The sequence below is a fragment of the Crinia signifera genome, chromosome 19 (assembly GCF_055691185.1).
Source record: "Crinia signifera chromosome 19, ASM5569118v1, whole genome shotgun sequence".
In the NCBI taxonomy this organism is placed as follows: Eukaryota; Metazoa; Chordata; class Amphibia; order Anura; family Myobatrachidae; genus Crinia; species Crinia signifera.
This window is the reverse complement of record NC_139226.1, coordinates 136,333,993-136,347,582: the sequence shown is the minus strand read 5'-3', so window position 1 is coordinate 136,347,582 and position 13,590 is coordinate 136,333,993. Positions and strand designations below refer to the sequence as shown.

At 46.7% G+C, this 13,590-nt stretch overlaps 1 protein-coding gene across 1 annotated transcript; it reads right to left on the bottom strand.

The window, feature by feature from the left end:
• Window positions 1-3,454: 3,454 nt before the first annotated feature.
• On the bottom strand, window positions 3,455-13,307 carry UBIAD1 (UbiA prenyltransferase domain containing 1). Its single transcript, XM_083163437.1, has 3 exons — window positions 13,057-13,307; window positions 11,281-11,898; window positions 3,455-4,783 (listed from the first exon to the last, which is right to left on the bottom strand). The coding sequence occupies exons 2-3, from the start codon at window positions 11,834-11,836 to the stop codon at window positions 4,296-4,298; spliced, it is 1,044 nt and encodes a 347-aa protein (XP_083019563.1). The 5' UTR covers window positions 11,837-11,898; window positions 13,057-13,307; the 3' UTR covers window positions 3,455-4,295.
• Window positions 13,308-13,590: the final 283 nt, after the last annotated feature.

Genomic DNA, 13,590 nt, shown 5'->3' with positions numbered 1-13,590 from the left:
ATCATCAGTTCTCACTGCACCGCGTCATCAGTTATCCCTGCATCAGCAGTTCTCACTGCACCGCGTCATCAGTTATCCCCACATCAGCAGTTCTCACTGCACCACGTCATCAGTTATCCCCACATCATCAGTTCTCACTGCATGGCGTCATCAGTTATCCCCACATCAGCAGTTCTCACTGCACCACGTCATCAGTTATCCCCACATCATCAGTTCTCACTGCACGTGTCATCAGTTATCCCCACATCAACAGTTCTCACTGCACCACGTCATCCGCTATCCCTGCATCATCAGTTATCACTGCACCACATCAGTTATCCCTGCATCATCAGTTATCCCTGCACCGCCTCATCAGTTATCCCTGCATCATCAGTCATCACTGCACCACGTCATCAGTTATCACTGCATCACGTCATCAGTTAGCCCTGCATCATCAGTTCTCACTGCACCGCGTCATCAGTTATCCCTGCATCATCAGTTATCCCTGCACCGCCTCATCAGTTATCCCTGCATCATCAGTCATCACTGCACCACGTCATCAGTTATCACTGCATCACGTCATCAGTTAGCCCTGCATCATCAGTTATTACTGCACCACGTCAGTTATCCCCCATCATCAGTTCTCACTGCACCACGCCATCAGTTATCCCTGCATCATCAGTCATCACTGCACCATTTCATCAGTTTTCACTGCACCGCGTCAGTTATCCCCGCATCATCAGTTCTTACTGTACCACGTCATCAGTTATCCCCGTATAATCAGTCATCACTGCAACATGTCATCAGTTCTCACTGCACCGTGTCATCAGTTATCCCGCATCAGCAGTTGTCCCTGCACCGCGTCATCAGTTATCCCCACATCATCAGTTATCCCTGCACCGCGTCAGTTATCCCTGCGTCATCAGTTATTCACTGCACCGCGTCAGTAATCCCTGCATCATCAGTTATCTCTGTACCGCGTCAGTTATCCCCGCATCATCAGTAAACCCCGCATCATCAGTCATCCCTGCACCGCGTCATCAGTTATCCCTGCATCATCAGTTATCACTGCACCGCGTCAGTTATCCCTGCGTCATCAGTTATCACTGCACCGCGTCAGTTATCCCCGCGTCATCAGTTATCACTGCACCGCGTCAGTTATCCCTGCATCATCAGTTATCACTGCACCGCGTCAGTTATCACTGCACCGCGTCAGTTATCCCTGCATCATCAGTTATCTCTGTACCGCGTCAGTTATCTCCGCATCATCAGTTATCCCCGCACCACGTCATCAGTTATCCCTGCATCATCAGTTATCCCCGCGTCATCAGTTATCACTGCACCGCGTCATCAGTTATCACTGCACCACGTCATCAGTCATCACCGCGCCATTATCATTAATCGATAATGCTTTACAATTGCAGAAGCAATAAATGATACATTTATCTAAAACATTTATTAATTCACCATCGTATCCTTAGAGCTGATTATTGGCTGCTCACCTGTATACAGGTCTGTGCAGTCTCCCCAACATCGATGTTTGCTGTGGAATTCTGGACCCATAGAGAACAGTCCCGCAGACAACAAGCTGCAAATGAATGTGCTCCCTGCTGACGGGTGAAACTTCGTAGCCGCTAACATGCGCCCATCCCTCGCTTATTGCGTTCGCTTTTAAACATGGTCGCTAGCATGTGCGCAGTGTACTCTGCGCTATAAACTAGATTGCATGCTCATTAGCCCTTTATTCCGCACCCAGGCATCAGGTAATTAATGATGTAATTACCAGCATAAGATCTCTGCTTAAACCCAGCACTCATGGCAGAAGTCATTAACGTCCATGTTTTCCGGTTATGCCATGCCAATATTCTGCCATGTTTCATGTTCTGCTGCGCCATGTTTTCTGGATTCCTGCACATGATTATGTACCCGATGATCTGTGCAAAGTATTTCTGCCTTGTAATCTGTATATGAAGTTGATCTTCCTAGAAACCCAGAACAATCACAATATTCTGTGTACCCTCAGCACCCTCCTGCCACTGTAACTACCTCTAATAATCCTCAGCGTATTCACATTACAACCGGTCACAATATTCTGTGTACCATCCGCACCCTCCTGTCGCTGTAACTACCTCCAATTATCCTCAGCGTATTCACATTACAACCGGTCACAGTATTCTGTGTACCATCCGCACCCTCCTGCCACTGTAACTACCTCCAATAATCCTCAGCGTATTCACATTACAACCGGTCACAGTATTCTGTGTACCCTCCGCACCCTCCTGCCACTGTAACTACCTCTAATAATCCTCAGCGTATTCACATTACAACCGGTCACAATATTCTGTGTACCATCCGCACCCTCCTGTCGCTGTAACTACCTCCAATTATCCTCAGCGTATTCACATTACAACCGGTCACAGTATTCTGTGTACCATCCGCACCCTCCTGCCACTGTAACTACCTCCAATAATCCTCAGCGTATTCACATTACAACCGGTCACAGTATTCTGTGTACCCTCCGCACCCTCCTGCCACTGTAACTACCTCCAATAATCCTAAGCGTATTCACATTACAACCGGTCACAGTATTCTGTGTACCATCTGCACCCTCCTGCCCCTGTAACTACCCCCAATAATCCTCAGCGTATTCACATTACAACCTGTCACAGTATTCTGTGTACCATCCGCACCCTCCTGCCACTGTAACTACCTCCAATAATCCTAAGCGTATTCACATTACAACCGGTCACAGTATTCTGTGTACCCTCCGCACCCTCCTGCCACTGTAACTACCTCCAATAATCCTCAGCGTATTCACATTACAACCGGTCACAGTATTCTGTGTACCCTCCTGCCACTGTAACTACCTCCAATATTCCTAAGCGTATTCACATTACAACCTGTCACAGTATTCTGTGTACCCTCCGCACCCTCCTGCCACTGTAACTACCTCCAATAATCCTCAGCGTATTCACATTAACCTGTCACAGTATTCTGTGTACCCTCCGCACCCTCCTGCCACTGTAACTACCTCCAATAATCCTCAGCGTATTCACATTAACCGGTCACAGTATTCTGTGTACCATCCGCACCCTCCTGCCACTGTAACTACCTCCAATAATCCTCAGCGTATTCACATTAACCTGTCACAGTATTCTGTGTACCATCCGCACCCTCCTGCCACTGTAACTACCTCCAATAATCCTCAGCGTATTCACATTAACCTGTCACAGTATTCTGTGTACCATCCGCACCCTCCTGCCACTGTAACTACCTCCAATAATCCTCAGCGTATTCACATTAACCTGTCACAGTATTCTGTGTACCCTCCGCACCCTCCTGCCACTGTAACTACCTCCAATAATCCTCAGGGTATTCACATTACAACCGGTCCCAGTATTCTGTGTACCATCTGCACCCTCCTGCCACTGTAACTACCTATGCACGATAACGACATCAGTAAAAGAACCCACAATACATAAAAGGACGTCTTTATTTCTGTACTGTCTGCAGGAATGCGGCATATATGTTGCACTAAGTTCCGCTCGCAGATTCCTTGATTAAAATACCTGAACATTATTGTGTTTTATGTTGTAGTTTTAGGTGTTGAACAAATAGAAATAAAGAGATTATTACGCCATAGCGCTAGCAGAAGATGGATTAATCCTCTCAGAAAATAGTAATAAATAATGATTTAGGTCTTGAGGAAAGGCGACGGGACAGAACCCGACGGTTCTATTAAGGTAAAGACAGATGAAAGGTTGGCGATGCCGATAGTTAAGGTTTACTCACAGCAGAGAATAAATGGCTGTAACTAAGACAGCGCAGTCCGAATTCTACAACCATGATCATTACTACAGGATCAAGTCCGTCCCAGGGACACCCAGGACGACAGGAACTCCTCGCAGACATTACTGGAGATAGGGATTATGTGCTCAGACAGGATGACCAAACGATCTGCTCTGCTGTGAGAACAATCCCAGGATCTTACATCGCCATACAACCGGGGAAGAGGCAAATCCGGACCCGTGATCTGCACCATGAAACGCGCGAGCTGGTGATTCACGCTCATACGCTGTGATGTGGACTCATCGGAAAAACATCAGGGGTGAAATGTAATAGGATGCGAGAATCAGAAAGTGAGATTTTTGGTAAGAAATCTCCCGTTTTTTTAAAGCGGCAATCATGTACACTGCAAAATCAAACTGGTTTTGCAGTGTAAATAATTGCCGCTTTAAAAAAAACACTGGAGATTTCTTACCAAATCTCTCACTTTCTGAATCTCTCATCCTATTACATTTCACCCCTGATCTCTACTAGAGTTTGGGTAGAGACCCTGGAGGTGCGAGAATAATGGCAAACACGTAAAAAAGTCCAAGAAGCAGGTTCAGCTTGGCTGTTTTCTGTGGAATCCTGGCAAAGTTCTGGCTTCTAAACTGTCGCTCCAGAGAAAATGCTAAGGGGATGGTGAGGAGCGGCAGGGCCATGCTGATGGTGTAGCGTGTGGCCAGGAGGCAGAAGATCACGTAGGGCAGAAAGACCAGCAGGTTATACAGCATGTAGGAGAGCATTGGGCCAATGAGGATAGCCATGGTGACGATGCCAGCTTGTCGGTCTGACTCCACGTCCCGGGTGTTGTTACTGTGAAGGATGGCCTCAGTGCTCAGAGCCAGGGGAACAGCATACAGCAATGGAGCGACTGACAAGTATCCAACCTGTACGGCATGGGCAAACATAACGGCCAAGGGGCCAAACGTGATGAGGATCACCAAGTCTCCCAGAGCCACATATTTAAATCCAATTCCTGTGAGGAAGACAAAAAAGCATCCACAGAATTTGGTTATAGTACATAGGAACGTACACCGCATTCTACCATATAACCCACCAACGCTCCGGCCATAGGGATCCGAGTACACCCATAGGAACGTACACCGCATTCTACCATATAACCCACCAACACCCCGGCCATAGGGATCAGAGTACACCAACGCCCCGGCCATAGGGATCCGAGTACACCCATAGGAACGTACACCGCATTCTACAATATAATACATCTAACCCACCAACGCCCAGCCATAGCTAAGCCCCTAGGCTTACCTGGAGATACCCCTGGCTTCTCCAATGGCACTCTGGAGGGGATGCAGTTACCATCCCGGCGGTCGGGATCCCGGCGTTCAGAATCCCGACCGCCGAAATGCCGACACTTTCTCCCTCCGTGGGTGTCCACGACACCCCTGGAGGGAGAATAAATTAGTGTGCCGAGCATAGCGAGGCACCGGGCCCGTGGCGAGCGCAGCCACGTTATTACCTTACAGACTCGGATAAGATGATTATTGTGATGTGTAGGGGATGTAGGACACGCATGTGATCACTCATATGCCACGTTATTACCTTACAGACTCGGATAAGATGATAATTGTGATGTGTAGGGACTGTAGGACACGCATGTGATCACTCATAGGCCACGTTATTACCTTACAGACTCGGATAAGATGATTATTGTGATGTGTAGGGACTGTAGGACACGCATGTGATCACTCATAGGCCACGTTATTACCTTACAGACTCGGATAAGATGATTATTGTGATGTGTAGGGAATGTAGGACACGCATGTGATCACTCATAGGCCACGTTATCACCTTACAGACTCGGATAAGATGATTATTGTGATGTGTAGGGAATGTAGGACACGCATGTGATCACTCATAGGCCACGTTATTACCTTACAGACTCGGATAAGATGATTATTGTGATGTGTAGGGAATGTAGGACACGCATGTGATCACTCATAGGCCACGTTATTACCTTACAGACTCGGATAAGATGATTATTGTGATGTGTAGGGGATGTAGGACACGCATGTGATCACTCATAGGCCACGTTATCACCATACAGACTTGGATAAGATGATTGTGATGTGTAGGGACTGTAGGACACGCATGTGATCACTCATAGGCCACGTTATTACCTTACAGACTCGGATAAGATGATTATTGTGATGTGTAGGGAATGTAGGACACGCATGTAATCACTCATAGGCCACGTTATCACCTTACAGACTCGGATAAGATGATTATTGTGATGTGTAGGGAATGTAGGACACGCATGTGATCACTAATAGGCCACGTTATTACCTTACAGACTCGGATAAGATGATTATTGTGATGTGTAGGGGAATGTAGGACACGCATGTGATCACTCATAGGCCACGTTATTACCTTACAGACTCGGATAAGATGATGATTGTGATGTGTAGAGGACTGTAGGACACGCATGTGATCACTCATAGGCCACGTTATCACCTTACAGACTCGGATAAGATGATTATTGTGATGTGTAGAGGACTGTAGGACACGCATGTGATCACTCATAGGCCACGTTATTACCTTACAGACTCTGATAAGATGATGATTGTGATGTGTAGGGAATGTAGGACACGCATGTGATCACTCATAGGCCACGTTATTACCTTACAGACTCGGATAAGAGGATTATTGTGATGTGTAGGGGATGTAGGACACGCATGTGATCACTCATAGGCCACGTTATCACCTTACAGACTCGGATAAGATGATGATTGTGATGTGTAGGGAATGTAGGACACGCATGTGATCACTCATAGGCCACGTTATCACCTTACAGACTCGGATAAGATGATGATTGTGATGTGTAGGGAATGTAGGACACGCATGTGATCACTCATAGGCCACGTTATTACCTTACAGACTCGGATAAGATGATTATTGTGATGTGTAGAGGACTGTAGGACACGCATGTGATCACTCATAGGCCACGTTATCACCTTACAGACTCGGATAAGATGATGATTGTGATGTGTAGGGAATGTAGGACACGCATGTGATCACTCATAGGCCACGTTATCACCTTACAGACTCGGATAAGATGATGATTGTGATGTGTAGGGAATGTAGGACACGCATGTGATCACTCATATGCCACGTTATCACCTTACAGACTCGGATAAGATGATTATTGTGATGTGTAGGGACTGTAGGACACGCATGTGATCACTCATAGGCCACGTTATCACCTTACAGACTCGGATAAGATGATGATTGTGATGTGTAGGGGATGTAGGACACGCATGTGATCACTCATAGGCCACGTTATTACCTTACAGACACGGATAAGATGATTATTGTGATGTGTAGGGGAATGTAGGACACGCATGTGATCACTCATAGGCCACGTTATTACCTTACAGACTCGGATAAGATGATTATTGTGATGTGTAGGGAATGTAGGACACGCATGTGATCACTCATAGGCCACGTTATTACCTTACAGACTCAGATAAGATGATTATTGTGATGTGTAGGGAATGTAGGACACGCATGTGATCACTAATAGGCCACTATTACCTTACAGACACGGATAAGATGATTATTGTGATGTGTAGAGGACTGTAGGACACGCATGTGATCACTCATAGGCCACTATTACCTTACAGACACGGATAAGATGAGGATTGTGATGTGTAGGGAATGTAGGACACGCATGTGATCACTCATAGGCCACGTTATTACCTTACAGACTCGGATAAGATGATTATTGTGATGTGTAGGGACTGTAGGACACGCATGTGATCACTCATAGGCCACGTTATTACCTTACAGACTCGGATAAGATGATTATTGTGATGTGTAGAGGACTGTAGGACACGCATGTGATCACTCATAGGCCACGTTATTACCTTACAGACTCGGATAAGATGATTATTGTGATGTGTAGAGGACTGTAGGACACGCATGTGATCACTCATAGGCCACGTTATTACCATACAGACTCGGATAAGATGATTATTGTGATGTGTAGGGAATGTAGGACACGCATGTGATCACTCATAGGCCACGTTATTACCTTACAGACTCGGATAAGATGATGATTGTGATGTGTAGGGGATGTAGGACACGCATGTGATCACTCATAGGCCACGTTATCACCTTACAGACTCGGATAAGATGATGATTGTGATGTGTAGGGGATGTAGGACACGCATGTGATCACTCATAGGCCACGTTATCACCTTACAGACTCGGATAAGATGATTATTGTGATGTGTAGAGGACTGTAGGACACGCATGTGATCACTCATAGGCCACGTTATCACCTTACAGACTCGGATAAGATGATTATTGTGATGTGTAGGGAATGTAGGACACGCATGTGATCACTCATAGGCCACGTTATCACCTTACAGACTCGGATAAGATGATGATTGTGATGTGTAGAAGACTGTAGGACACGCATGTGATCACTCATAGGCCACGTTATTACCTTACAGTCACGGATAAGATGATTATTGTGATGTGTAGGGGAATGTAGGACACGCATGTGATCACTCATAGGCCACGTTATTACCTTACAGACACGGATAAGATGATTATTGTGATGTGTAGGGGATGTAGGACACGCATGTGATCACTCATAGGCCACGTTATTACCTTACAGACACGGATAAGATGATTATTGTGATGTGTAGGGAATGTAGGACACGCATGTGATCACTCATAGGCCACGTTATTACCTTACAGACACGGATAAGATGATTATTGTGATGTGTAGGGAATGTAGGACACGCATGTGATCACTCATAGGCCACGTTATTACCTTACAGACTCGGATAAGATGATTATTGTGATGTGTAGGAAATGTAGGACACGCATGTGATCACTCATAGGCCACGTTATCACCTTACAGACTCGGATAAGATGATTATTGTGATGTGTAGGGACTGTAGGACACGCATGTGATCACTCATAGGCCACAATATTACCTTACAGACACGGATAAGATGATTATTGTGATGTGTAGGGGAATGTAGAACACGCATGTGATCACTCATAGGCCACGTTATTACCTTACAGACTCGGATAAGATGATGATTGTGATGTGTAGGGAATGTAGGACACGCATGTGATCACTCATAGGCCACGTTATTACCTTACAGACACGGATAAGATGATTATTGTGATGTGTAGGGGATGTAGGACACGCATGTGATCACTCATAGGCCACGTTATTACCTTACAGACTCAGATAAGATGATTATTGTGATGTGTAGGGAATGTAGGACACGCATGTGATCACTCATAGGCCACGTTATTACCTTACAGACTCGGATAAGATGATTATTGTGATGTGTAGGGGACTGTAGGACACGCATGTGATCACTCATATGCCACGTTATTACCTTACAGACACAGATAAGATGATGATTGTGATGTGTAGGGACTGTAGGACACGCATGTGATCACTCATAGGCCACGTTATTACCTTACAGACTCGGATAAGATGATTATTGTGATGTGTAGGGAATGTAGGACACGCATGTGATCACTCATAGGCCACGTTATTACCTTACAGACTCGGATAAGATGATTATTGTGATGTGTAGGGAATGTAGGACACGCATGTGATCACTCATAGGCCACGTTATTACCTTACAGACACGGATAAGATGATTATTGTGATGTGTAGGGAATGTAGGACACGCATGTGATCACTCATAGGCCACGTTATCACCTTACAGACTCGGATAAGATGATTATTGTGATGTGTAGGGGACTGTAGGACACGCATGTGATCACTCATAGGCCACGTTATCACCTTACAGACTCGGATAAGATGATGATTGTGATGTGTAGGGAATGTAGGACACGCATGTGATCACTCATAGGCCACAATATTACCTTACAGACACGGATAAGATGATTATTGTGATGTGTAGGGGAATGTAGAACACGCATGTGATCACTCATAGGCCACGTTATTACCTTACAGACTCGGATAAGATGATGATTGTGATGTGTAGGGAATGTAGGACACGCATGTGATCACTCATAGGCCACGTTATTACCTTACAGACACGGATAAGATGATTATTGTGATGTGTAGGGGATGTAGGACACGCATGTGATCACTAATAGGCCACTTCATTACCTTACAGACTCAGATAAGATGATTATTGTGATGTGTAGGGAATGTAGGACACGCATGTGATCACTCATAGGCCACGTTATTACCTTACAGACTCGGATAAGATGATTATTGTGATGTGTAGGGGACTGTAGGACACGCATGTGATCACTCATATGCCACGTTATTACCTTACAGACACAGATAAGATGATGATTGTGATGTGTAGGGACTGTAGGACACGCATGTGATCACTCATAGGCCACGTTATTACCTTACAGACTCGGATAAGATGATTATTGTGATGTGTAGGGAATGTAGGACACGCATGTGATCACTCATAGGCCACGTTATTACCTTACAGACTCGGATAAGATGATTATTGTGATGTGTAGGGGATGTAGGACACGCATGTGATCACTCATAGGCCACGTTATTACCTTACAGACACGGATAAGATGATGATTGTGATGTGTAGGGAATGTAGGACACGCATGTGATCACTCATAGGCCACGTTATTACCTTACACACTCGGATAAGATGATTATTGTGATGTGTAGGGGATGTAGGACACGCATGTGATCACTCATAGGCCACGTTATTACCTTACAGACTCGGATAAGATGATGATTGTGATGTGTAGGGGATGTAGGACACGCATGTGATCACTCATAGGCCACGTTATTACCTTACAGACACGGATAAGATGATTATTGTGATGTGTAGGGAATGTAGGACACGCATTTGATCACTCATAGGCCACGTTATTACCTTACAGACACGGATAAGATGATTATTGTGATGTGTAGGGGATGTAGGACACGCATGTGATCACTAATAGGCCACTTCATTACCTTACAGACTCAGATAAGATGATGATTGTGATGTGTAGGGGATGTAGGACACGCATGTGATCACTCATAGGCCACGTTATTACCTTACAGACTCGGATAAGATGATTATTGTGATGTGTAGGGAATGTAGGACACGCATGTGATCACTCATAGGCCACGTTATTACCTTACAGACTCGGATAAGATGATTATTGTGATGTGTAGGGAATGTAGGACACGCATGTGATCACTCATAGGCCACGTTATCACCTTACAGACTCGGATAAGATGATGATTGTGATGTGTAGGGACTGTAGGACACGCATGTGATCACTCATAGGCCACGTTATTACCTTACAGACTCGGATAAGATGATTATTGTGATGTGTAGAGGACTGTAGGACACGCATGTGATCACTCATAGGCCACGTTATTACCTTACAGACTCGGATAAGATGATGATTGTGCCATTACTGCTGGGCAGCTGGAAAGTTACCCAGGACAGTAATTTCGTTTGGGAAACCTACCTCCAGTATAAAGAAATGAACTTGACAATCCCCCAAAATATATCAAAGCCATGTGCTCCAACTTCAGCTTGGACAGGAAGTACAGGCAGCCAGCGCACACACATCCCAAGGTGTAGAGGAAGACTCCAAATCGGACAACATCTGGGGGCTCCAAGATCTGGTCTACTAGAGTCCTGTCATCACTTTTCTTGTGGTCAATACCCTTAGAGAAGTCATAGTAAGTGTTCACCAGATTGCCAGCTCCATGTACAGCCAGGACAGCCACAGCACAGACCAAGAAGACCAGAAAGTCCAGAGTGCCATCAGAACGGTAGGCAAGGGCACTGCCCAATGCAACAGGTATAAGAGAGGCGCTAAAACTCCAAGGACGAAGGGCCAGAACGTAGGAGGCACATTTCTGCTTCCAGCCAATCGCCTTCGGCGCTGCTCTGTCTAGAAGGGGTTGTCCGGTGCCCTCTGTAAAGGAGGTGAAGTCTCCCTTGATGGCGCTGATCTCAGCTTCATTAAAAGCGTCTGTGCTGATACTAATGTTATTGACGCAGTTGTCAGACTTCATGGTCCCAGTATAGGAAAATAAAATGGAAGATCCGGCAGACACAGATCACAGAGGCGGTATTCCTGCAGGAAACACCACAAGTTTGTAAGCAGGGAATGTATTACACACATACTGTACATCAAAGCTCAGGTTGAAAATGGAACGCTAAGGGATTCGGGATCCTGGCTGGCAATAGAACTATCATCTGCCTGGACCAGAACACCACACAGGACATTACATACAGGAGATAGATAGATGACTACACATTTTAGCACATGATATGTACATTGTTGTCTGCTGTGGTCTTCAATAGTTGGCATCACACTGGGTATAACAGGCATCATACAGGGTATAATTGTATTCGCCAGGAGAGGAATGAGCATCGCACATAATAATGGTCAGTGCACAGATAGTAAAAGGCATCAAAAATATAAGGGTACACTGCGGGCACAGTGGCTTGCTATGCTCACCACCTATTCTATTCTCCCTCTATGGGGGTTGTGGACCCCCACGAGGGAGAATAGTGGGTGGCCATCGGGTACCCGTCTGTTGGAGTTTTGACAGTCGAGATCCCGACGTCGGGTAAATGCCTGTTGGGATCCCGACTGTCGGGACCGCGTCCAGCACCCAAGTATAATGGATATCACTCTGGGTATGCCACACCGGGTATACAGGGCACACACCACACCGGGTATACAGGGCACACACCACACCGGGTATACAGGGCACACACCACACAGGGTATACAGGGCACACACCACACAGGGTATACAGGGCACACACCACACAGGGTATACAGGGCACACACCACACCGGGTATACAGGGCACACACCACACCGGGTATACAGGGCACACACCACACCGGGTATACAGGGCACACACCACACCGGGTATACAGGGCACACACCACACCGGGTATACAGGGCACACACCACACCGGGTATACAGGGCACACACCACACCGGGTATACAGGGCACACACCACACCGGGTATACAGGGCACACACCACACCGGGTATACAGGGCACACACCACACCGGGTATACAGGGCACACACCACACCGGGTATACAGGGCACACACCACACCGGGTATACAGGGCACACACCACACAGGGTATACAGGGCACACACCACACAGGGTATACAGGGCACATCACACAAGGTATACAGGGCACACACCACACCGGGTATACAGGGCACACACTATAACCGCGGTACCCTGAAACAGCAGCACATTACCTATAGCCGTCACACCGGGTGACCCGTGCAGGGTTGGCTGTCAGACATGGCGCCGTGATGAGAGAGATTATAATGACATTGCTACAAGTCAGAGGAGCACCGGCGGCTAGGTCATACTCAGAGAGCACCGGCAAATCTGCCTCAACGGGAGGACGTGTCACCCCACTCTCCTCCTGGACGCCGCCATCTTTGTGGAGTCCTCTCCTCCAGGCTCCGCCTGCTGTTGAAATAAAGTGAAATCCCTGCGCGCTGTGTTCCTCCGCGCACTATACACCCAGAACTGCACTGTATCCAGTACACTCACTATACTGTGTACAGGCCGGGAGGGGGCGCTGCACAGTGCACCTGTGTGTACAAGCCGAGGGAGGGCGCTGCACCTGTATGTACTGGCTGGGAGGGGGCGCTGCACCTGTGTGTACAGGCTGAGGGGGGCGCTGCAGCTGTGCGTACAGCATACTTGCCTACCTGACCCTCTCCATGCGGGAGAAAATGCTCTGTTCCTGGACTTCCCTGATAATGTATGATTGCCAGCAC